This window comes from Palaemon carinicauda, chromosome 39 (genome assembly GCF_036898095.1).
Source record: "Palaemon carinicauda isolate YSFRI2023 chromosome 39, ASM3689809v2, whole genome shotgun sequence".
Classification (NCBI taxonomy): domain Eukaryota; kingdom Metazoa; phylum Arthropoda; class Malacostraca; order Decapoda; family Palaemonidae; genus Palaemon; species Palaemon carinicauda.
The window spans coordinates 63,266,167-63,293,877 of NC_090763.1; the positions used below are offsets into that span (position 1 = coordinate 63,266,167).

A 27,711-nucleotide genomic window follows, 5' to 3' on the forward strand; every position below is an offset into this window, starting at 1 on the left:
TTAGGTCCTCCATTCATGAAATTCAAAACACCTTGTCCAGTATTAGCTCTGTAAAGTTTGCATGCAGAGCGAACTCCTTGTGAATGTCTTGAGTCTGGTGAGGTCAATTGTTGACAGCTTTTTTATATAAATTCTTCCTACCTCTGTCAAGATTGATTGCCTGGCTTCTGATGACTAGCTTCTCGACAATAGACATTGATTTGTTTAAGGCTAACTTGCATTGTGAGTTTGTAACAGGAATCGGCATTGGTGCTGATCGTGATTAAAGTAGGGACAGTTATGGCAATTCTTGCTAGACATGAATAGTATTGATGTTCTTGTTCCACTTGTTTTTTCAAGAATTAAGGGAAGTTCCAAAATAGAAAGGAAGTTTTACTAAGGTCAAACTTGATCTGTTGAGTGCTCAGGGGAGCAAGGGCTTGTGCTGGCACAAGACCAGCTTGATCTCCAATTGACCTGAAACAATTGCTGATATGTACAAAAATTATTGACTGAATAACACAGTATCTCCAAACAAGAGAGAAATAAGCCAGAATTTGCCAAGGATATATTTGATATCAATAAGCTAATTTTAAAAAATGAACTATGCACAGTTGATATTAAAAACACTGCAATTGTTATAGCACCTCTCTCATTCTGCCTGCTGCATATTGTTAGATAATGCACTTACGTTCATACCAGAGTGTTTTATCTCAAATTCCTGTAGGATTTCTCAAAAGAATATTGAAGAATTGCACTACACACTTTGAATCACTCAATGTGATTGAGGTGTTGTGCTATTGTTGCTTGTATTCTTATATCTTAAGTTGTTTCCCAGTTACTACAGTCTAAGTGTCGCAAGTTTTTTAACTGCTACATCATCTACAAGTTCTTCAGGGTGTGGTAATGCAGCTTAGACATTAATTCTTAAACTTTTTCTTCTCTGCTATGCTTCAAAAATCCATTTGTTTATTTACATAGTCACCATCCCCTTTATTTTGAGCAGTTCATTTCATCTCATTGTGCTACCCCTACTCTGCAACACAAATGATTGGGAGAAAATTAGCCAAGGCCAAAGCCTCTGGAGACAGGGGATCCAGAGAAGGCTCTGGCATTGGTGAAAGAAGTTAGGAAGTGCAAGAAAAGTGTCTGTGTAAGATGGCACAAGTTGCGTATACACCATAAGCATTCGTGATCATTGGAGCCACAGTAGTAGGAGTGGTATTAAATCACCAGCTTTGAGATTTGGATTTTCTTCCCTTTTAGCCCCTTAATTGAATCATTTTCCAGATTCAAGTATGCTCATTTTTATTACATTTCATTTCTTGCTGTGCTTTATGCTTTGTCCAAATCTCCACATGGTTGCAAAACTGTAGTACTAATGAGATGTTTACATATCCGTATTTATTTTTCTTTCTGGTATCATTTTGTAGGAACCTCTGTCCTCCACTTGTCATAATTTATAAGTTAGGTATATTTCCTTCCTTTGGGGGGGACTACGGGTGGGAGTTAAGAGCGGTCATGTATTCAGTTTAGACTTGGCCTAGAACAAGAGTACAGATCCTTTACCCTGTCAGCTAGTCATAAGTGCAGAAAGTGAACCATATGATTAATGTCAGTTTCCAACAATGAATTCTGATAAAATTTGCTACCATTGGGCAATGCTTTACTATATTGTATAAACAAAATGTATAAGTATTAAGTTGCTGTGAATTACCCATTGAAAGAGAAAGAGAGAGAGCACAAAAGTGTTCAAAGCAGAATTTTACTATGTAAGATTTTTTATATCTGGTTAAAGCCTGTTTTGCAAAGGTTTAGTGAAAGTAGGTAGATTTTTCTTTGCTCAAACTTATTCGTAATTTTATTAGAATAATTCTATTGGTCACTTTGTTATACAAATACTAGTCGTGCAAGGGCTATTTTTCTATTTGAATGAGTGGGCCAGCTTGAAATAAATGGTAACTAAAAGCCAATACTTCATACATCCGTCCTTTAGCTGTTGACCTGGTTTGCTGAGTGGGATACAATAGCCTAAGTTATCATCTCTATGTCATTCAACATTGTGGAAAGTTCTCTTACTTGACTCCTATGTGATTCAATATCATTATCTTCAGTTGCTTAAGAAGTTGAGAACTATTTAAAAGTATTACATGATCGAACAATAATTTGATTAAAATCACTAGTGAAGTTGGTTCCTTATGTTACAGTATGTGTTGATTTAACTATTTAATTCTTGAAAATAAAAGTCATATGTCATTGTAGCACCCGTTTCCTTCAAGTTATACTTTGCTGGTTGGTTAAGTAAATAGGAAAAAAAATATGTAAATGGGATGAATCTTAGATGTATTATTATCAAGATTTATGTTTCAGATACAACCAATTAGTTTTCTTTTTTTTTTCATTGGCGTACAATCGAATGTTCCTTGTCGCGGTTGAAAAAGTGGAAGGGTTCTACTTCTGCAAAGTTTAGCTTAAGGGGGAACATGTAACCCTATGTGAACGTTCATAATAATTCTCAAAAGTATTTGAATTTTATTTTTGGCAGAAGTGTTGGTCATCAGTTGACTGCATAGAGGAGGTTGTACAGTACTTAAATTTTGAAATGTGATGGGACATTCTAGGTTTTGGGATATATGAGTTTGGCAACAATTTTAGAAGAAAAAAAAAACAGTGATTAAATCACCTGATGCTCACTTTACCTCACTAATGTGTGTCAACAGACTAACCAACTAGACTTCATCCATAGCTTCTTCCTTGCCCAATGCATATAAAATAGGCAAACTATAAGTAAAAGATACCTAGAGAGACCATCTCTCCTTGGACATGTACTTCACTTGCCATTACCACTGTATTCCCTGAGCAGTGTGCCATCCACTCTGTATGTTGATATTTAAATTTGACATGGAAATATTACATGCACACGTGTAGATAAAGTCCTATGAAGCTTATTATCATGTAAATGCTCCCACGTCATTGTATCTCAGAGCTTGAATGACTGTTCTCTTGTATCCTGTGTTATTTTTATCTCAATGTGGTAGGAGGGACGCAGGATCCACGGAGGGAGGGATTCGGCTCTTGACTAGTGATTCCTTTCAAAGATTCCTTTCAAAGGCTGTGGAATAGCCAAGTAGAAGCAGAATATGTTTTATTCAAGAGGTTAGGCCTTCATATGAATGTCATTCTCTCGCCCTTCTGTAAGAGCCATATGTTTTTGAAGTTTTCCTTAAAGCTGTTATGTAAGTTCTTACATTTTGGGACATTTTGGTAGTATAAATGGAAAAAAAAAAGAAGTCATGGCCCATCATCCCATAGCTTTAACGATAACATATCAATGCAAAGACAGGGGCGAAACACAGTTGTGTGTGTAAAATATGTAGGATGTGCTTTCAGTTTATTTCTCAAGAGGTTTTTGCATAATAACTGTACAGTCCTTGTTCCTTCAGACTCTACTACTTTTAATAAAAAAAATAAAATAAAAAGTGAAACTGCTTGTGGCCTACACAGATAAATTTTGGCAAGCAGCTACAGTATATGACCCTTTTAAATTTTGAAGCATGCCTGAAATAGGAAGCATTAACCTAAAGATCAAAATCTAACTCTCATTTCCCACACAAGGAGAGGAGAGGAAGTGATCATGTGGTGCCAGTGAAGTGTGCAGTGCATCTCGTAGTAAAGTATCTCAGGTTTGTGAGCCAATTTTGTAACTTCAAGTGAAGTAAGTGTTCAAGCAGGAAAGTCCGGCCTACAAGTGCCGTCGCAGCTGGCCCAGTGTAGCAGCAGCAGCAGAAGGGACTTTGTCTATGAGACAGTGGCTTCAGTTCAACTGTTGTCTAGTTGCTCATCCACTGTTCAGCTAAACAACTGAGGTGGCAAGGTTGTCTGTCAACCACTATGTCAGAACACAGTAACAACTCTGCATCAGATCTAAACCAATGCTTCAATAGTGTAGGCTGGTGATTCTTAGCCTCTGAGGGCATGTTTTGTGTCAAGACTTGGTGTGAAGTGAAACAGGAAATAAAGTAAGTGGAAAATAAATATTACACCCATGTTTACCAAGTAGAAATATGTCATGACCTTTTCGGTGAGGGGTTTTGTTAGAAGTCTAACTGTGATGAAGACAACCTAAGCTACAGTACTGTATTTGCAATGTAACAGAGAAGTGCCTCCAATGGATCCTAATGTTTTGTGACAAAAATTTTGAGTTAAGGAGAGATATTGTAAGAATTCACATTTGCTTTATAATGTTTTAAGTCAAATATTTTATATTCCATTTTGGTAAAGCATTTTTTTTATATATAAACTTACTTTATGGTTTTGTAAGGCATCAATGTGTACTGCTCTACACTGTCAATCACAAGTCCTCAGAGGTAGGTTTCACTAGTGTAGCTAGTTTAGCCCAACCTTTTTTTTTATTTTCAAAACATACAATAGATAAGGTTGAAAAAGACCTGTTTATGGTAAACATTATTTAGGTAAGGTCATAAGCCTTAATTTTGTGATGAATCAGTATATATATATATATATATATATATATATATATATATATATATATATATATATATATATATATATATATATATATATATATATAGATATATATATATATATATATATATATATATATATACTTCACTGATTGCAGTGTACATATATATACACATGCAGTGCATATAATGTGTATATATATACACACACTATATACAGTTTGTCTGTATGATGTGTGTATCTAAATAGATGAATGTGTATACTGTATATTTATATGTATATGCATCATATGTATAGATAAACACACTCATACATATCTTTCTATGACCTTGCTATAAACAAGCTCTTTTTCTGAGGCAAACAATTGCCGATTTCACAATCCAACGAAACACATTAACCCCAGAAATTCTTATAGATGTGAAGCTAATTGTATTTTGCGTTCCTTTTTTTTATTTCAGTTCATTATAGCTGCTGTGATTCTAATTGTCAGTGTGAATTTTATACATTTTCACTTTTATTTACTGGAAGTTTCTGATAATTTCTCGCTCCTGGCATCGTCGACAATTTTGGGGTGGAATTTTAAAAAGTATTTTTGTCATATTTGTGTCGTATATAACCAACCTTTGTATTTATTGCATCTATTCTTTTCTGGGGTTAGTGAGATTCATCAGTGCTATTTCATTTTTTTTAAAGAACTGCTCCAAACTGGTTAAACACAGCAGCATTTTGAAGGAGGGATTACTACATTCATTGTAAAGTTGATTTTTTGCAATAATCTGACATTCTCCCTCACAGAATCTGTTGAAACGATGAAAAGAAAAAGTAAAGTGGCCCAAAAATCTCTGTTGCTGCTTGAGTGACTTAAAATAAATTAGGTTATACAGCATGTTCATTGTTAATGGCATTTGTAGCCATTTTTTTTTTATATTCCAAAAGAGAATGTCATGTGAACACTCAAGCAGTCAGCTGGAGCCCTGCCAAACCTGTCTGTGACCAAGATCACCAGCTGTTATCAGGTCGAGGTTGTTTTTTTTTTTCTGTTTTTATTATTTTAAACTTCAAAGGAGTGACGGCTTTGATAAATGTTAATGACAATGGTGATATGATGACTATTGCTAGCTCGAATAATTATTATGGACATGTCAAAAACCAAAGTTACTCTATCAGCCTGTCTCTCTCTCTCTCTCTCTCTCTCTCTCTCTCTCTCTCTCTCTCTCTCTCTCTCTCTCTCTCTCTCATATCCATACACAAATACACAAGTAGGTTTTATGTGTATGAGTAAGATTGTGTGTATGTTTACTTATATTTTTATATATTGTATGTATATACACACACCCATATGCATATATAGAGTCTTTGCAAATATATGGACAAAAGTAAATATCAAATAAACATGCGCAAACCTTCATGTTACATAAGGACATATATGTTATATGTGCAAGCATCTCTTTACCATTCGTTCTATTATAAATACATGGGTTGACAGAACATCGTTTTAAAACAAGCGTAAGAATTCTACATATAAAACAACGTTAAAATATATAAAAGGGAAAGAATTGCCACCCAATATTGTTTGAATAGATTATTGAAAGGATAAACAATCAGATAATAAGTTTCTGTATGCTGAAATCCATAACAGTTACGTTTACAATTGGCCATGCTGAGTGTGACTAAACATTAGGGAAAGAAACTAGAAAATTATTTGCCAATTTTAACTACACAATATATATATATATATATATATATATATATATATATATATATATATATATATATATATATATATATATATATATATATATATATACACAAACATTTAAACACATGCATAGGCCTACATATATACTTGTATGAATGTGCATGCATACAGACCACACTACTGAAACATAAAAATCTTCCATTGTAATCACACTTTTCAAGACTCTCTCTCTCTCTCTCTCTCTCTCTCTCTCTCTCTCTCTCTCTCTCTCTCTCTCTCTCTCTCTCTCTCTGTTGGAGCTGCTTAGGCAGTGCACCGAAGAACGTTATAATATTATCTGTGATGTCACGGTGTACTTGGCGCATGAAGGGCTCAACAGGCAAAAGGCGACGAGGCAATTTCAAGGGGAAAGGCAACTTGGGAGTTCGGAAGTCAATTCTGAACTCTTTCATATGTGATGTTACTATATAACTGGATAGTTTATTTTCTATACATAATGAAACATTAATTATTGTAAAGTATTTATCTTTATATGTAAATGATTAGTGTCCAATTTAGCACTACGGAATATGATGTGTATTCTGGAATTTTTTTTTTAACTTATTACCTGGCAAAGTGAAGTACTTCTGTGAAATGTAATGCCATGTACTATATTAGAATACTGTAGTGTACATCTGGTAGACTTATGTCAGTGCAGCTATCAAATTTCTGGAAAAAGCTTTCTTTTCAGTTCGAGCTGAACTTTGTTTTTCAGTTTAATGAGTAAGCAATTTTAAGATGCAGTGTACTGTAACTGAAAATATTTTAAAATAAAAAGAGTATTAAGAAAATTATATATCAATATTTTCACTCTAAATATGTATATAGAACATACAAGAAAAGGTTAGTATTATTTTATTACCCCAGATATATTATTCTGTACTGAATTGGCTATTGCCTATTGTCTTATGGACACTTTGAAGGGAGTTAATACGAGTGTTTTTGACACCTAGGCCAATGTAACTGTTCCTTAATATGGTGGTCTATTAACATTTCATATGTTTATCAAAGGTTAAGATCATCTCTGTATACTGTAGTATGAAACTGGTATGACCAGGTTTTAAAAATTCGGTTATAAATGTCATATCAGAAGCAACAACAGCCATTAGAAGAGTGACCACCCTCCTATTCAAGTCAGACCGCAGCCATTTTAAAATCAGCTAGTTGTACATCCTAAGGGAGTCCTTACTGGTGCAACATAGCACAAATTATCACTAATGTCCACAGCCACATTCAGCTCAGACCTGAACAGAATTCAACATTCCACTCAGGCCTAACAGAATTTCACCTTCAATGAAGGGTGGAAATTAAAGAAAGATGAATTCTAAGAAGTTGGAAAGTTATATAAGCAGCAAGAGACCACTAAGGGTGAGGTCTAAATATATTCAGCTAAGACCCTTAAATGCTATACAGTGTGTGATGCAAGGCAAACTGCAAGTGGCGCCCCCATCCACTTGCTTATGGCTGGTAGACAGTCTCCAAGCAGCAACAAGCCAAGGCGTTCTTCCAAGTGCTTATTAGTAACTGAAGCTCTAAGAACCACCAAAATAAGAAATCCAATATGATAGAATCCCAGGTATAGTTTTAACCTAATTGTATTACAGGTTCTCTTATATTACAAAATGATATTTCATGTGCATGAAGTTCAAGATCGTTAAATTTCACTCTGAACCAATTGTAAAAATGAAAAAATAAAAGAAAAACTGGCTAGAAATTGCTATAACTGTGTTTGGGTTAAACAAAGAGAATTCAATTTTTTTCCATGGAGTGTGGAGTCATTGCCACATATGCTGAATTTTTTGCTGCATTAGAAATTCAGTTGCTTATGCAAAATACATTACTCTAGCTAAATGCGAATCAACTGTACAATACGGATAAATATGTTCAATGTATTTTTGCTGTTAAGTTGCTAAAATAGAACAACGAGAATTTTCTTGTAGATGGAGATTTTATCAAAGCAGTCAAAGAAAAAATGGCAGTATAATCTATATAGTTCATTATTTATTGAGGATGGTGTCGTAAAACAGCTTTGGTAGTGCTTAAAACATTATGAGAAAGGTTTACTTCTGGGTGACACTGCCATAATAGGCATATTAATTATGTAAGTCTAACATAATGGAAAGTTGAAAGATTTGACTGACTTAAAAAGTGATCCAATAGTCCAGTACTACAGCTGGCAGTTGCTAAGAACAATAATTTTAAGTTGTAACAACGGTACCTGTAAATCTGAAAGGCATTTTTTGAAACATTCCAGGAAATATATACAATTTAAGGTTGAATGTTTGATTGTGATGCAATTTCAAGGATGCAAAGACATTGAGAGTTTGATTCCTTTGTAAAAATTGATTCATTGTTTGAAGCTCTGGAGTATCTTCATCTGTAGGCCTACCTTGCTAGAAAAGAAGCATTCATAACCTTATCAGGTTCTCATAGGGCTGACAATTGTAACAAAGCTTAAGAATAACTGATAATAAATGAATAATCAAGTAACATGATGTCACTCGTAAAAAAATAAGATTTATCGGAATGTTTTCAAACATTGCCATTTTCATTATAATTTACCCATCTCAGTCAGTAATGAGGGTCACTGGAAGGCAAGTTCTAAATGGGCCTATTAAACCAAATCCAGTTCAGCGTCAGCTGTTTCAATATGATTTAAAAACAAATCTTTAAAAATTATCATCAAGTTACATCAATTTATCTTCAAAGCACTAATACAGTTTCAAATCTCTGGGAACTAACAGTAAAAGAAAATGTAATTAAAGAAAAAAATGTGTATTGGCAATTAACCAAAAAGTTTCGCAACTTGGTGCAAGAAGTGGTTGTTGCAAATTAAGCAACTGCCATGAGAACCAAGGATGCACTGTTTATTCTTTCCTTTCATTTTAATTGAAAGTTGCGATTTGTTTAATACAATGCAGTTTTGACCTTTAAAGAGCTGTTGTTTATTAACGGAAGTACCTTCATTCTGCAAACATGAATGGGGTCCAATAAAATTTCTAAATACTTGTTATTTAAATATTTTTCTAAAAACATCTTTTTGGTAAATTGTTATCAAGAGATCTACAACCAATATCAGAATTAAGTAGACCTACAGATTATAAACTTCATGCATAAATGCCAATGATTCCAATCACCTGGTGTTTGAGAAAATCATCATTATTTAAAAATCACAAAAAAAAAAAAAATAAATAAATAAATTGACAACGGATAAAGGAATCAGGAAGTCCGAATGCCTTTGTGGACCGTGCCGCCATCTATATGATCCATAGAAAGTTTTGGAGTATTTCAGGTAAATATATCATTCACACAGGTTGTGTTGTTAAGTGTTAACGTTGTTGTGACTGCTCTACAGGTAAGGTTGTAATTAGTAAGTTTGTAATTAACCAATCTCGTTATGTCATCCATAGGTTATTGAGTAGTTTTTGGTGATTGGCACATCTATGAAAGGGAAATTGAGTTTTTAAGTCAACTTTGATATGTCCTTTGGATTTATTAGGGAATTTTGTCTGATTTTTGTCCGTTTTTACCGACTGTAGACCAGCTTCGAAAGCCAATCGGAATTAGTGAATCCCCATTTATCATAATTTGGTAATTTAAAGGATGTACACTGGTCTAAGCTAACCCAACATAAGACTGAAGCGTCTTTGAAAAGGCATGACTCTTAGTTCATTTTAATCTACCCAAATGGCTAAAATTATGACGGTAAACAATTGAGGCATAAGAGAGCAATTAATCTGGTGTTATTTATTTTAATACTAATGCCATGAAATACTGCAGGTATCTCATTAATTGATGCAAAGTTAAGGTGAATTCAATTTATGTGGTCAAATCGTAACTTGAGAACAAATGTAGGCCTACTTTACCAAAGTCCTAGATTTTACACACTGACAACTTATCTTGGCTAAGTCCACTCGATGCTGGTTTAGTATGTGGCCTACCTTTTTTTTATTCTGTTTTAGTGTGTGGCCTCCCTGTCTTGATAGGTAAGGTAAAGTTAGGTTAGGTTAGGCCACATACTAAAACCGATAGAATTTCGTAGGCCACATTCGAAAGGTAGGCCACATACTAAACTGGCGCCGACCACTCCAAGAGAATCTTATGTTAGCCTATAGTAGGTGCAAATGCATAGCCTAAGAAACAGAAGTCACACTAAATGCAGAGAATACCTTTCTGTACCTAGTATAAGTATAAAAATTATTCTTAGGACGTTTTAGACCACCTACCACTCCACTTCTCATGTTTGGAACGTCATATTTTCGATGTGTTGGCTGGAATGTCTTACATATTCTGTAAGTTGTAGTTGTAAACTTATATATACATTTATACAAAACTTAATTTCAACTTGCCTTTTGTAAATGTGGAAAGTCTTAAAAGGCTAAGTCATCTTTTAATGTCGTTACTATCATAAATATTTAATATTTTATGTTAACCTTATCATACTGAATAAGGTATGAAGGTCCCCAGAATAACAATCGGTACATAAGTACATGTATTAATAGATAGCCTACTGGTTAATAGGGATAGAGTAAATAGAAATTACAGGATAAATAGTAGTAAATAAATGACATATGAGTTCTCTGCCTCTTAATAATTGGAGTTCAGTCCTATAGGGTGCACTAGCTATCAGTTTGGTTGGGCCATTGGCAGTGTGCACTATTATCCCCTGTTGGAGCCCTTGGGCTTACAGCACTGCTTTTCCAACTAGGATTTTAGTTTGGCTAGTAATAATAATGGGTTTTTTTATAGTTTTTTTCTTTCTTTTGTCTTTCTAATGGACATTAGCCATACTTACATTATGAGAGGTTCGTTTGATTTATGGACATGAATTCTTGAAATGGTTTGTAAACTCTAAATTGAAATAAAAACTGCTAAATTCGGCTGCAAATAATACTCTAGCTTATTCAAGCCGTATTTCCGCATGCAAAGGATTCCCTGTCGCCCAGGTTATTTATAAATTTTGCTGTTGACACTATTTTATTCAGCTAAAAGTCAGTGTAGGGCTAGCATCTGTTTCTTTTTTTGACCCTAAGGTTGCATTAAACCACCTTAATGTAAGTGACTCCAGAGGGAAATAGTAAGGGCAGGAAAACCATAAGTGAATAACATATGGCATGAAGAATGGTGAAATACAGCATTGTCGAAAGTCGTAAAGAGAATAAGTAGGAAACTACATTAGCACATACATGCACACATTAACGGATTTTGAGCAAAGCGAAAAATCTATTTTTGGGTGATATGGCCATGTCGTCCTGATGGAAGGTTCCTTTAGGCAGCTTTCTAAGGGATATTTGGCTATTGTGATACTCCCAGAGAATTAACCACAGGTGTCCAGAATTGTAACTCCTGGCGCGAGTATCCTTAATATAACTTTTAAGGATATTGTGTAATATCAGGGGACATATCTCTTGATACAACACATGGCCATCTTCACCACAAATAGAGTTTTTGCTTTGAGAGGGAAGAGAGGTGAAATTGAAGGGGAGCCGTTATCAAGGTTACCTGATGGATCCCCTCCCCGTACCACCCCGGCGAACTATTCCTTGTTGCAATTAAGCATGGATAGCCGCAGATAGGTTTGTTTCGGGTGGGGACTTTGTTACTTATATGTATACTCCTTTTTTTTAGAAAGGAGGCAGGGTCCATCAGGACGATATGGTCATATCACCCAAAGAGATTTTTCGCTTTGCTCAAAATCCATTTTTTGGACTCAGCCATGTTGTCCTGGTGGAAGTTTACCAGAGAATTACTTGAATGTACTATCTGTGGGTTTGTATAAGTGCCTTTACTTTGAATGAGTTCCTTATATGGTCTCCTAGACCTTTATATATGACATTACCGTTATGTGTCATATCCACTGAGCTTGGAACTAGCTTAGGGCCTCCTGCCACCTGCAGGGAAAGTGTCGACTTCGACTATAAGGATTCAAAGTTTGTATCTCCATAGGGATGGACGGTTAATCTTAGAGATTACCCTTTATCCCCTGGAAATATGTACTCTGATTTCAAGTTGGGCCCTTCTAGGGCTTAATTAAAACTCTAGTATGTTTTATTAGTCTGTTACTGAGATAGCAGCAATAAGACGCTAATACGTTCAGTATTTTACCTTGTAGCTGAATTATCAATTGTAGTTACAATTGGGCATGAATCTGATCTGGCACTGAAAACACATCAGGGTCCATATTTTCTCCTTTTGGGAGAATATCTAATTTCATCGAAATGATGCCACTCAATAGAGACGTGAAACCAAATCTGACTGATCTGTAGAGATTTTGGAAATGCATGAACACCGTGACGCAAACGTTCACTCGGCACTGGTGTTATCGGTCAGATATGCACCTATGTGGAACAGTGTGTTCATCATAGTTATGATTTGCACTTGAGGGTAAATGTACCCATGCACCCGATGCACTGGAAAGTCCCGAAGCAGTTCACTGTTCGTCGCAGGCTTAGACGACGGGTTCTTTAGAACTACCCGCTGCCACCACAACTTGTCTTATCTTATATTCTTGCTTCGAATAGTGTTGCAAGAAGTTCCGTGAAGAAGCAATTTTCTTAGGATCATGAACTGCGGGTGAGCTGTCAGGATCCGCTCTGCGAATAAGTAGGTGAGCACTGCTATCAGTTAGTTTTAGGGATAGATTTTTTATCCTAGGTATCGCCTCGGAAGAGCTGTCCTTCCTTGAAGTCTGAAGTTCTATGAAGATAGACCTTAAATCCCCCTAATGGGCATAGGGGGACATCTTCCTACCTTAAATCCCCCTAATGGGCATAGGGGGACATCTTCCTTCAGTGGGCAGATTCTCCAAGGACCCCACCTTTTGGTGGGCAGCCCGTTTTGGCGGGTAAAGTAGTATTGGGAAAGGATTCAGTTCTCCCTCTTCTGTGAACTGAATATGGCCTATATTTCATTAACTCTAGCCCCCTGGGGCTATTGCGAACAGAAAATTGACTTTCTGTATTAGTTCCCGAGTGCAATTCTTATTGTTTAGGTTTGAAGCATAGTGTAAGACTTTGACCAATGACCGTGTAATGGGCTTTAGAGGGGTTGTCAGCTTGGGTCTAGTGTATGCTTTGGTATCTTCTAAAAGGTTTCGCTTATAAGGTTCGTCTCAAAGGCGTATAGAAGAGGTCTAGTTAAGGCCGACTTGCACGTGGTTATCTTAGTGGAAGTCAGGCCTCGTTCGAGTAGGTAAAAGAAGAAAGAGACAGAAACCTTTTGAAATTTCTGTTGGTCCCCTTCTTTTCATTAGGGGTGCCCCTTTCTTCCAAGACAATTCACATTGTCTCCTGGTTGGACTTGTACTCTACAATGAAGTCGGTCACATTCGAGATCCCGAACTTTTGTCCTGAAATGCAGCTTGTTGGTTCTCGGGGATGAAATGTAGCAGCCGACTTCTGCACCAGATTTGTTAAAGCTGGGTACAGCAGAGGAAACAGCTACAATTTCAATTCTAGAATTAGAGAAAACCAATTGTTTTTGGGCCATTTGGGGGCCACTACAGGAGCTGTTCCTTTGCAGAATACTAGCTTGTCAATTACTTTTTAGCAGCAGATTGGTTGGTGGAAGCAGATACATTCGATTCCATCCGTTCCAGTCGAAAGACATGACGTCTATCGCTTTTGCTTAAGGTTCTCGTAAGGGGCTACTAGTTCTAGTTGTCGCTCGTTGCGAAGAGATCAATCTGCAGTTCTGGGACTTTAATCGAGAATAAAGGAGAATGAGTCTGCGTCTAGGGACCATTCTGTCTCTATCGGCTTTTGCCTGGATAGAGCATCCGCCGTCACATCACGGAACCCTTGAAGGGGAACTGCTTGATAATGCCATCTACTCTTCCTTGCCAGGCGGAGGATGGCTAACATCACATGGTTGATGTGAGGTGAACTCGAGCCTTGTCGATTAGACATACAGTATTACTATCACCTCGTTGTTGAGAGCCAATCTGATGTGGACTATTCTGCGAGGGGATAGTCTCCTCAACGTTTGGAGGACTGTCATAGCCTCCAAGGTGTTGGTGTGAATGTTTTTGAACTGGAATGATCAATTTCTTGCCCTTTCTTTTCATACGGATGGCCTCCCCGTTCTTTCAGGGAGGCTTCCGTGTGTATCGCCACTGATGTTTGGGGTGGTTACAAGAAAATTGTCTGTGCTAGGCTCTTATTCATTGACCGCGGCCTCCATAGCATGCGCAATTGGGTCGGTGTCAACCGTGTCGATCTCTTCGAGCATTTGATGCGTATCTTCTCCAGACTCCTGGCGCATCCTTTGGCTGTGTTTCTTAGCACCGGGTCTGTCACTACTGCGAACCGGAGAGAGCCCAGTGCTCTTTCCTGTTGGCATTAAATCCTCCTGTGTTGGATTAGTCTCCTGACAGATACTGCTATTTTTCTCCCTTTTCTTTAATAGAATGGAGAGGAGGTGTGACTAAGTTCCCATGGATTCACAACCATTGAAACTTGTGAGCTGAAGAAAAGCTAGACTTCTAGCCCAGGTGTTCCAGGAACTGGATCACCTTTCCGTTCGCTTGCAGGCAAGTAGTCTTGGATGCTGCCCGCACCCGCCAATCGTCCAGATAAGCTACTACCTGTACTCCTTCGGAGCGCAGGTCCTGGACGATCCTGTTCGTGAGTCTTGTGAATACCTTTGGGGCTATATTTAGTCCAAAGGGCATGGCTGTGATGACAAATTTTGTCTTCTGTTGCCTGAATTCTAGGTAGGAGGAGAGGGGGCGATTGGCTGGTAGGTGCCAGGAAGCATCTGCCAGGTATATTGAGACTTTATACGCCCATTTTTTGGTAAAAGGGTCCTTATATGTTGCATTGTAAGTATCTGGAACTTGTTGTTCTAGATAAACTTGTTGATTAGAGACAAGTCTAGAATGACTCAGGGTCTGTCCGAGTCCTTCTTGGTAACATAAAACAGCCTTCCCTGGAATTTTGATGGACTTCACTTTCCTTATTACCTCCTTATTCAAAAGTTCTACGGCATATTCTTCCATTAAAGGGGGGGGGGAGTGTTGAAAGAATCTTGGAAAGTGGGGTGGATTTCATTCCATTTCCATACAAGTCCATTCGTAATTTGGCTGTGGACCCAGGGATTGAAGGTCCAACGATCCTGAAAGTGGAAAGTCTGCCTCCTAAGTGGAACCTCGCATAGTTTAGAGGTTCCTAAAGACATATTTCAGTGACCGCGTCTTCCTCCATCCTTGGGGGATTTCCGGAGGATCCTCTTTTGAGCCCTTACCTTATAGGGCCGAAAGGTGGTCCAGTGCCTTTCAAAGCCTGGATTAAATACAGGTGACTGGCTACCAGCTGATGAGAAACCATCTAGAAGGTGGTTTACGGTTGGGATACCATTTGAGGCACCGTGATCATGGTCACGGTCGGAAATTATGCAGTTCTAATGATGATTTCCTCTTTGAGGACATCCCCACTTTTTGAGCAGGTTCCCATTCTCCGTGGTGGTTTTGGTAATGACCTCTTGGATCATTTCCTATGGGAAAGGGTCTATGCCCCAGATACATGATGAAATCAGTTTTCTGGGTTCGTGTTTCACCGTTGATGCGGCAAACACAAGGTCTCTACCGGTCCTTTTTTGACTTGAGAGAAAACCTATGAATCCATCACAAGGGTGGGACGTTACTAAAGGCCTGCACACGTTTCTTAAGCGGTTCTGACGATACAGAAAGGCGATAAGCTTGTCTTTCGTCTCCTGTTTCCTTTTCAAGGGATGGTTTGGCAAGTTTGGAAGGTTCTCGTTAAACTGCTGACCTGCTGTCTCCGGATCCAACTTCGACACGGAAAAGGTTAGATGTACTTCTTTCCACTTCTCCTCGCAGGTGGGCATAGCTAGAGACCTTTCTCTACGATTGGGCAGGGTTTGCCCTCTTCGACTGCGCTTCTAACACAGTCTAGGGCTTTCCCTGAAAGGGAAGAAGGCTCATGAGGAAGGAGCAATGATGGTTGGATGTTTCTTGTTCACTGCTGAGACTTTGGAGTTATTATATCCGGCCCCTTTCTGGGTCTTGGTAAGGATGGCTTGGGCCTTGTCATGTTCGAGGACAATGACTTCCTTCGGTGTAGCCTCCTCGCGGGATGTAAGTTCATCTCATAGTCCCACGAAGCAATCTGGGTACGCTGAAAGCTGGACCAGAATTGAAGCTCTTCCAGGGGATTGGGTCCCAACTTCTAGGAGATATAAAGCTTCCTATTCAACCTGGGCATGTGTTTCGTTTAGCCCCAGGGGTTGGTTCGGAACAGTGAAGGAGGACATATTCTAGGGGGCTTAGCGGAGCCCCTGGAAGCGCCAGGGCGTTTCCTTCCCTGTACCTCTCTTTGTGATCTTGCTTATTCTCCTCTTGTTCCTTCCGGAACAGTGTCAGCATCTGCTGGATCGATTTTAGGAGCGTTTCGCTCCTCCCGAAATGTCTAGCCAGTTGGAGAGGTTGATGGCATAAGTTAATATGCCGGCACAGTGAGCTGAGGTACCTCAGTCATCGTCGAAACGGATCCTTCTTTCTCCATGGGTAGTTGAACCACTCCTTATGCAGGGCCTTCTTGCATTAGGTCCTGTCTGGTGTCAATGGACGCCTCTGACATCCGATCTTGGTTGATATCCAAGCCTTGCAGTGCCTGTTGATATCCGTGTCCACCGTCCGTTGGATAGAAGGGAGGCTGGACCTGTGCCTGAGGCACAAACGTATTCGATTGAGCCTTAAGGAACAGTAGACACTTCAAAAAGTTCTTCTGGAAGCCTCATACTCACCTTTGTTGGGTTTCCCTTGCTGTATCCCTCGACTCCATAGTGTCAGGAATGTCATTTACAAAGCCGTCGGTCAGGAAGGTCAAGCGATTGGAGTGATCTTTTGGGTCCCCGAACCTCAGGGATCCAGATACGATGCGGCAGGGGCATAAGACCCATGCATCGTATGCCCACAAGAGTTCTTACTCTTGTGGTTGAAGAGCACCCCTGTACACTTCGCCATCGGCTTTTCCTGTAAGGAAGAGAAGGGTGAATGAGTATTAGGTAGTTCATATTATTGATATAATATATGCTAAAAATATGGGTTCCAGTACCCCAGGGATCCAAATACGATGCAGCGGGGAGCATGAGACCTGCACATCTCGCGGCCATAGAAGGTCCTACTTTTGTGGTTGCAGAACAGGGGTGCACACTTCACCTTGCCCTCCTTCTGTAAGGAAGAAAAGAGTGAAATGAGTATGGGGTAATTTATTATACTGATAATTATTCACATGTAGTAAATGGTAATCATTACTATTATAATTATAGCTTAGGATAATAAGCTAGAAAGGAAATAGGAAAGACACATATTTGTTTCCTGTCCAGGCAATTGCTGTGACCTGCCTCAATATTATTTTAAAATTTCCTTATTAGGGAAATATAGGGTGGAATAGCTCTCGTACGTAGAGCTGGAGTCAGTATATACTAGCACTAACTCTCCCACAAGTGAATATTAATACTGTAGGGTAAAGATTTTTATGTTCTGATGATCTAGGATACATCAGAATGTTGAAGGAATACTTCACTTCAACATTTGCTTAGTGGTCTCAACAATGGACTGTGAAAGGACACAGAATATGTTGGAAAATCATACTACTGTATATTATATACTGTAGTTTTCTAACTGCTGTATTTCTATACTGCAGGAATACTGGCTACTGTATAGTCTTATGCTGTAGTCCTGTCAGCATACTTCCGGCTAGGCTAGTACCAGGCGGCACTAACCGACAGAGAAAGAGAAAGAATGGATAGAAGGGCTACCGTATTATTATAGTTTAGTACAATGATAAGGGTTGTAGGGACTACTGTCTCTAGTGCCTTCTTTCCAGAATGAGGATTCAAATGGAAGGGGAAAGAATGTATTCATTCTAGCTTCCATCCAGCCAAAATATCTGTTGCCGGCTGCACTACCGGTTACAGGGTTTGTGGATGGCAGTCCAAAAGAGGACTGCAGAATACTCAAAGCTATAATGGGTCTCCCACCGGCAGCTGTCATGGCCGGCACAACCTTTCCCGGAGCTTTGCTTCCATTAGGGGAAAGGTTGAAGCGGCAATCTAGCCGCCTTTGTAGGAGCCCGGCTGGCATTGTAATCAGCCCGGCAAGCGGGGAGATTGTAGAATACCGGCCACAGATGTTGTGACGGCTAGGACGTCACTAAAGGACAGAAGGGGAAGGGAAAGGGTCTTATATTTTTGCATAGAAAGAAGGCGGCATGTCTGCCTTCTACTCAGCAACAAAACAAGGAAACGCAGTTTCCTGTGCCAGCACCGTCTTGGGCGGCAGAAGAATAACGATTCCTCAGCCTAAGACATTGCTGGATATAAGACATGTCTTCTAGACCACAAGGGAGAAGGTGGTGGCAACTGTACTACCACTTTTGGTTATGGACTAGGGAAGCCGGGCTCCCTATGCCGTCAACTGTGAAATCGGCAGGGGAATGACTAATCCTCCATCGGTAGTTGCCGACAACAAGACTGAATACTGAGTTACTGTCTTAATTCAAAGCCGGGATACTCATCGGCAAAGAGGGTAGACAGAAACACTATCTCAGTCAAGCCATAGAGTACATTACTCTATGGCAAGACCAAAGATAGGGTTGCTGCCTAATGGCAGCACTCAGAGGGAAGGAAAGTTTTATCCTTAAATCTCTAAAAGAGACTAGTATCGAATTATTTTAGTAATTCTAGATGTGCCATCTCCGATTGAATTAATAAAAAGATACAAGAGGATAAACAGTGATAACGTTACTAAAGTATACTAAAACGCGTTAGGATCGTCTAACTCAAGTCGGGATCTCGGCTACGCTACAGAAGAGGAAATATTACATGTGTAATCTTATCTTCACTAGTATAATTTGCCTAAATAGCTATAATTCATTAAAGCTAAATACCGGGGACGTCTTACTACTAACTAAATAAAGCATTTATGGCGTACGACAGCGGTCCAAAATGGCCGCCTCCGGAGATGGCTCTGCTACGCTAAACACATCTAAATTATGCTAATTTAACTGTGAGAAGGTAGCCAAAAATTATACACATGAAAGATTAAATACTCAACTGTCCAAGGGATGAAGATGCTGAAGATTGCATTGTAATAATCCATGTAATAGTAACAAAACCGAGAGCAGTTGGGAGATACACCGTGCATAATTCGCTACTACAAAAGGAATATTACGCCATAGTAGTACAGGGAGGGGATTCCCCAGGTAACCTTGATAACGGCTCCCCTTCAATTTCGCCACTCTTCCCCCTCAAAGCGAAAACTCTAATTTGGGGTGAAGATAGCCATGTGTCATATCAAGAAATACTTCCCCTGATATTATGCGATATCCTTAAAAGTTATATTAAGGATACTCGCGCCAGGAATTAGAACTCTGGAAACCTGTGGTTAATTCTCTGGGAGTATCACTGTAACCAAATATCCCTTAGAAAGCTACCTAAAGGAACCTTCCATCAGGACAACATGGCTGAGCCCCAAAAAACAACTTTTTAGAGAATCTTTTTAATTAGTACCAGTTTCATGTGGTCAAGAATTCTGACGTGAATGAACAGATCAATTTTTTGACTATCATATCTTGGAAATGATTGAGGGTCAAGGTATTCAGACATAGGTGGTGATAGGAGATAGGCTACTGACAGCCAAACCATGTGCCAGGATGTACGGTATATTGATGAGCAACTTATTGAGAAATGTGAACCTTAATTTGTTCCTATGTCCTTGTGATGAGTGCTTTATAATGTCTACACCTTGAAGGGTTTGTGTTATCCTGCTACAATTACTTACCCGACTTCTAACCTTATGTTAGGATGACCATATCCTGGTGTATTAACCTAGGGTATTTTGCAAGACATTCAACACTGAAATATTAGATAAAGCTAAGTGATGACAGTCTTATATCATTATTATCATTAGCTCAAATACAACCCTAGTTGGAAAAGTAGGATGCTACAAGCACAAGGGCTTCAATAGGGTAAAATAGCCCTGTAAGGAAAGGAAGCCAGGAAATAAGTAAACTACAAGGGAAGTTATGATCAATTGAAATGGAATATTTTAACAACTTTAACAACATTGAAATAAAGTAGATCTTTCATATATTAACTGTAAAAACTTAAAAGAAAAAAAAAACAAGAGGAATAGGAATAAGGTAGTGTGCCTGAGTGTATCTCTAGCTAGTATATAGCCTACTGGCTTTTCTGATGGCTCATAAGGTAGTGTGCCCGAGTGTATCTCTAGTATATAGCCTACTGGCTTTTCTGATGGCTCATAAGGTAGTGTGCCCGAGTGTATCTCTAGTATATAGCCTACTGGCTTTTCTGATGGCTCATAAGGTAGTGTGCCCGAGTGTATCTCTAGTATATAGCCTACTGGCTTTTCTGATGGCTCATAAGGTAGTGTGCCCGAGTGTATCTCTAGTATATAGCCTACTGGCTTTTCTGATGGCTCACAAGGTAGTGTGCCTGAGTGTATCTCTAGTATATAGCCTACTGGCTTTTCTGATGGCTCATAAGGTAGTGTGCCTGAGTTAACATTATTGTTAACCAGATAACTGAAGGCTAATGCCTTCTTAAGGCTTGGTTTCAAGGAAACCAGCGTGAAGAAAAGTTACACTCGGAAACACTTGCTTTATAGAAATTTTGCCAATAAATATAAAGAGCTACCAATTGAAGAGTGTGCCGGTATAGTTTGTGCTTTGAAAATCCTTATCCTTCCTACATGAACCTGTTAGTAGGTTTTCTATCAATAACTTCATTTGCAGTTTGTAGGTTTTCTATCAATAACTTCATTTGCATTTGATGAAGGAACACCAATATTGATATCATACTCGTTTACAAACCTTTACTCTTTTATAACCGGAAAATATCTTCAACAGATCTGGAACGGCCGTTGAAATTCTTAACAACAAGGTGAATTCTGGCGAATATTCCTGCTCGTCGTCTTGTTGGAAAATTCACTTTTGTCATCGGCTGCAGTGTGTACTTGTGTATTATGGTAACTTATTCAAAGGGTTTGATCTTTTTATTTTCTTAATTTTCATTAAATGAATGTTGGCTGCTGTTGTGTATGATGGATGTGAATAAACAAGGGTTTCGTACTTGTTGGGGAAAGGGTGGACGTTGTAACCGGTTAGTGGCAAAGTTGGCTGTTGATCCACATTCACCCAGCGTTGCTCATAGTCATCCCCGTGTTCCATGTGCAAATCATGGCCTTCTTTGCAGTTGCAGAAGTATGCTTTGAAGGTGAAGAATACAGGTAGGCCATCTACAGTGTCTGTACAGTATTAGCCATGCCAAAGAAGACATTGAGGAGGTCTTGTTACTTTTTTTTTTTTTTTTCTCCTCGAGTGAGACTTGCTGCTCCCCTGAATTGGTGCTGTTCTCAAAGATGGGCATGTTGGCTTCAGAGTAGGATGTGACCCTGGTTCTCAAGGCTGTTAACTGTACCGTGTTTGAGCCTTTGAAAAGGTTTTCTCAAGACTGTCTTTAAGCTAGCCATAGCATTGGTGAAAAGTTAGCAATTTGCTTGGTCTCTTATTTAGTCACCCATGCAGAATGGTGGAAGGGGGGTCTCCTTTAGTTTTGTGGTAGAGTTCCTGGTCGAAACTCTTGAATTTTTTGCTTCACGACCCTAGGTTCAAGACCTTCTCCATCCACTCGCTACACAGTGTCTGGTGGGAATCAAGAAGAGATGATTTTGTGTCCTGTGATGGCTATGAGGAATTACTGAAGGAGATCCGACTTTTCAGGCTTGTCGGCGACTGTTCTTTATCACTGGCAGAACCAATTAAGAAGTGTCAAGGAACATTATATCTTATAGCTTCATGAGACTTATCCGTAAAGCTTACTCCTAGACAGCCAAGAGGGTCAAGGTGCCAGTTTGGACCAGGGCTAATAGATTTTGATATAAGCCCCACCCTTGCCTTTAAGAGGAATCTTGCAGTTGGCGAGATGTTGAAGGCAAAGGTATGGAAATACCAGACCACCATCACTGCCCTTTACCTGTGGGAGTGTACCCGCAAGCCCCTCAAAATCTCTTTTTTTTTCTTGGTCCTGTGGTGGCTGCTCAAGTTGTGTAGCCAGCCCAGCTCCTACACTGGACAGGAAACTTGTCTATGGTAATGTGTAAATAGAATTCTGGAGTTAAAGGTAGGCTAGAATGCTTAGTGGTCTGGCATTGAAGAGTGCAGTAAGGTATTGGGATGGGCTTGGTGACTTGTAATGAAAAAGAACCTTGCCATGTATTGATGGAAATACTCCTTGCATATACCAGGCCTCTTGATCCATTCCTTGACATCTCTGCACAAACTTTCAATGTTTTAAGTGTGAATATCACTGTTCTCAAGAGAACACAAACTCTACAGAGTGATTCACAGTCAGGGGTCTTACCTGTGCAAATATTGGTCTTGGGGTAAGTGGCTCACTGACCAGAGTAAGTGATTGATCCTGGTCACAAGGGTGAAAAACTGCTCTTGTTTTTCTAGGGGACAGACACATGCCTTGAAATACAGCCTCTTAACATATGTCTTGTACGAGTGATAAGTGTCTTGTCAATCTCACATGAATGGCAGGGCCTTGGATTAAACTTGGTTCTTAAACCAATTGTTTATTAATGTGGAGCAAGAAAGTTGCCAATCTGCTGAAGACTTTTAAAGGAAAGCCATGATTGTCAGAGCGTGGTCTCCGTTGTGATAAAGAAGATTATTAACGAGCAAATTTTTCAAGGGTTAGATGTGTGTTTATTAAAAGAATATTCTCTTATCCCAGTGAGTAAAAACTCCAGATATTTCTTGGTTTTCAAAAAAAAAAAAAAAAAAATTTAACTCCTCCTCCACATGTGTTGTTCATCCCTTGGCAAACATTAAGTTACCACAGTTTTGGACATTACACACAATTAGGCATGACATTATGCCTATGTAATAGTTTATCAGTAGACATTTCATTTATGAAATACTAGTGAATAATGGTGTACTGTACTGTAATTTGTATGGTTGCAACTAGGACACATCATACATGGGCTATAAAGTCAGGAGAACTGTTTGAGAAGGCAATTTAGGAGAATATACTCTGAAAAGATAGGTAATTGGACAAAAAAGACGATGATTACAAATAATGTAACAGTAAAGTCAGCGCTGTTTTGGTCATTGACGAGATAGGCGATGATCGGTAATTTTTTCATGATTGCTCATTGTTCACAGGTTCTACCTATAAGAGGAAAATTAGAAATTAAAGTGAAACTTCATTTGTGGTTAAATTCACATACAGTATTGTAAAGTATAAGAAAATGATTTGGATAAAAGTGTTGAGAGGTGTAGTGCCATTGTATATCCAAGTGATGTTACTGTTAATTTTGTGTTTCCGTTCAAGATTGCCATGAATTTACAACAAAACTATTCCACAGTAAAGGAAGTTTACCATTCTTTAACAGCTTCCGTTCAAGGAACACCTTAAAGGCATCTGGAAAGAAACTTAATATATAAACAAATGCACTGTACATCCCTTTGAAGATATAGCCCAGGGGGGGGGGGGGTTTAATGAGCTGTAGGCATTATTTGAGGGTTTTGCAGCATTTTGTCTGCCCCTAGCTGCACTTGCTTTACATCCTTCTACTTTACTATCTTCTTTTCCTTAGTTTCTTGCTGACCAACCTCTTTCAACTTCTACATCTTCGTCCACCTTGGGTCTTACCCTAAAAGCAATTGGATACTGGAGAGCCTCATAGGCCCCATTGCTGGGCTATGCTGTATAGCCCAAATCCATTAATCCAACAATTTCTCAGACATGTTTACAGCCTCATAAAGGAGGAGACTTTAAACTTTGTATCAATAAAGTAATAAGGTAATAAGGAATCCTTCCTTGTCTGATAAACATTTGGACCCACAATCTGCTTATGAAACCTAGCTGCCCCTCTCTTAGTGTCAGGCTCCTTTTGCACCACAAGAGTTTGGTTAAACTAAGTTTAAATTTGCCTACTAAATCCTGTATTATGAATGTCTTACACAAAGACTTGCCAGCAAGAGACCATATTATAAGGTTCAACATCACTAATGCCAGTCAACCTTTTATCAACTAGTGAGAGATTTTTATTAAATATCCCAATAAATGTAATCCCTAATAGTGGCTACCTCAACTTCCAAAGGGGTACACTTATCAAACCTTGTGAAACTCGCTGAATTAGGAAAATTAACATATTCCTTCATTCTGACATGAATTGTGTATATGAGGAAAAGACTACTGTACTTTTTAAAATGTCATTCAAGGAAACAATTTTATCCTTAAGCCAAATTTAGAAACAGGCCCAACGCATAAGCGAAACCATACATTCATGGACAACAGGGTGACATGCCGTGTAGAAAGTAGAGTAAGGGTAAATAAATACTATACTGAGGAACTCTGTATTAATACCCTTCTGTTTATAACCACATCTAGAAGTACCATTATGCAGGGGAAAAATTATAGCCTGCCTGCCCTGCCTTGCAAGTTTTCCCATGGGTTTTAGCAAATTTTTCAAAATGGCAAAATATTAAATCTGGTTTTGAATTTAAAGCTAGTCTTGAACAATTAAGGGATTTCAACAAATGCCCGGTACTGAAAAAACTGTCAAAACAAACTATGGTACTTAACATGGGTAAAGGTGAAGTAGCAACGTCAGTTATGTTGAATCAACAACAGTCACTTGCGAAACACACCTAACAAAATAAAAAATGACTTAGCGGGCAAGTCCAAAACAGAAGGATGACCTGGAGAGCGCGAGTAGTGGGTGTCGGTGGAGTAGTCCAACTGTATTCTCTAGGGCCTGTCACGGCCCTCCCCTTTGATGAAGGGATTATCTAAATGGAAGACAGCCTGTGAATAGTGGTTTACACACGCCCTTATTTAATACACGACACCAACAAGGTGTTCGCGCGAGGGTTTGTCCTCTGCATTCCATGCTTTTATCTTTCTCTAGTATATTTGGAAGATTTATATTAGAAAAGTGTAAAGAAGGACCCTTTTCACCGGCCGTCATAGATCGACCCAGAAATAACTATTATCTTGAAATTGATCTGTTAGGAACATTATTGATATTTTTATTTTCTAAAAATACAGTACAGTACAACAGTAATTCAAAGCAATTATCACCTGATTTTTGCAAAACAGTTGCTATTTGAAGGAACTAATTATAAATTTAAAAACATATAGCTAGAAAGACACTACCATTAGACTAACTATGCAATTTTAAAAGCATTACCTGCAATGATAATTAAGACCTGAAAAGATCGTATAGGATGGTGATGGTTAGCACTTATTGACTAATCAAGGAAACTAAGAAAAACATTGTAGTCATTATTAAGAGGCAAAGTAAGTGTGTATGAGTTGGGGCGATTCTAACTGCAAATGTGAGGGACCCATATCAGTACAGTCTAGCAAAGTTATTTCATACTCGTTACAGTACTTTTTTTCATGTAGCAAAGTTACCTTTCTTAAATTGAAAATATGAATTGGACTTTATGATCCAGGGAGGTTTGCTTATTTATACCAGCACTTTTGATAAGTGTGACTGGGTAGAGCCAGTATCGCAAAGCTTGGTAACATTATTACAGATCCCTGAAGCACAATGTACATTGCTCTTGATAGTTGGTAAAAGATTGTTAGGTTGGTAGAGCAAGTTATATTTATAGTTACTATAAACAACATAACAACAATACTGTGTTTTCTATGAAACTCTAGGTCCAGCCCTACACAATCACTCATAAAATACCTGCATTAGCACTGCTGTAGAATCTTTATCACATGAGAATATACGACAACCCTATTACATCTTCCCACACAGAACTACGTCCAGTTGATAAATTTGATTATTTCGTCACAATTGGGAAAAAGTGTCTTTGATGACTGTGGAGTTAGCTAGAAAATTCCCACTGCATAGGGCTTTCTCAATTCTGAGATGGTGGGAAACACTGATACCAACTTAGTGAAAACCTTTTTATCTCTTAACCCTCGTGCATTGTAGTCGGTATTCCTGAAACTCTTGATTGGTCTTGGTTCCGACCCCATAAATTTATGAATCCAAAACAGTAGAAAAAGAGGACCTTTTAATAGAAGTACTTAACGTTAAATGTTTGACTAACAGTATAGGTAATTACAGTAACACGTGCAGGCATTTTTGTCATGGTACAGTAATGCCTCACAACATGAAATTAATTGGTTCCATAATGGCTTTCGTAATGTGATTTATTTTTTGGGCTCAAGCCATGTCGTCCTGATGGAAGGTTCCTTTTGGCAGCTTTCTAAGGGATATTTAGCTACAGTGATACTCCTAGAGAATTGACCATAGGTCTCCAGAATTCTAACTCCTGGCGCGAGTATCCTTAAAAATTTTCTTAAGGGTATCGCATAATATCAGGGGACATATTTCTTGATACGACACATGGCAATCTTCACCCCAAATAGTTATCGCTCTGAGGGGAAAGAGTGGTGAAATTGAAGGGGAGCCGTCAAGGTTACCCAGTGGATCCCCTTCCTGTATTACAACAGGGCCCAACATGGCTACCCATTCCTTGTAGCAATTAAGCATGGTGGCTACAGATAGAGTAGTTTCGGGTGGGGATTGTTACGTGTGTACACTCCTTTTCTTCAAAAGGAGGGCGGATCCATCAGGACGACATGGCCATCTCGCCCAAAATTAGATTTTTTGCTTTGCTTCAAAATCCGTTTTTTGGGCTCAAGCCATGTCGTCCTGATGGAAGCTTACCAGAGAATTACTTGAAAGTACTATATCTGTGGGTTTGTTTGAGTGCCTTTAACCTTGAGTCAGCTTCTATGTGGTCATCTAGACCACCTAATATATGACAGTACCATTATTCGTCATATTCGCTAAGCTTGGAACAATCTCAGGGCTTCCTGGCCCCTGCAGGGAAATTGTTACTTGACTGTAGAAGCGAAAAGGTTTGTATATATGATGGAAGAAATGTAATTATCTTACTATAATTATGTTCACATGTATTGGCACCTTCAAGTGTTTACCTTATTTTGAGGAAAATAAGTCAGAAACTCTAATTTTATTCAGCTACTTTTGCAGCTACTTTTGGGGCGAATAAGACGCAAATAAATTTCTTCATTTATTTGTATGGACAACATAAATGTAACAACTAATCTATTAAAATAGAATCTTATACTGTACAGCTAACATTTTAAAGGTACATATAATTTATCACTTGTAAGGGAAGAAATATATTAGTTATGATAGCCACTCAAAATAAAACTTTGTTTTATCATAAAAACTCCATTTTTATGAATACAGTAGAACTTACCTGGCAGTTATATATACATAGCTGATTAACACACTTGGAGGAGGGTGATAGACAGTGAACATCGTTGGGGAAACAACCAAAAAAGCTGTAGGATAAATAAACACCTTGATTCCTTACCTGCTAAGGTAGCTGACTTCAAAGGTTCCTGCCTCTTGAGTCGCTTTCCCTTAGGAGTGTCAGCCGGGATGTGACCTGCAGTGC

The 27,711-nt window shown here is 38.6% G+C and overlaps 1 protein-coding gene across 1 annotated transcript in view; it reads left to right on the forward strand.

Annotated features, from left to right (window-relative positions):
- Positions 1 to 27,711, forward strand: part of LOC137631422 (uncharacterized) — an 80,281-nt gene that overhangs the window by 11,674 nt on the left and 40,896 nt on the right. Inside the window, exon 3 of the mRNA XM_068363187.1 lies at positions 9,516 to 9,557. Coding sequence (XP_068219288.1) covers positions 9,516 to 9,557 — 42 coding nt within the window. The remainder of the gene's footprint in view (positions 1 to 9,515; positions 9,558 to 27,711) is intronic.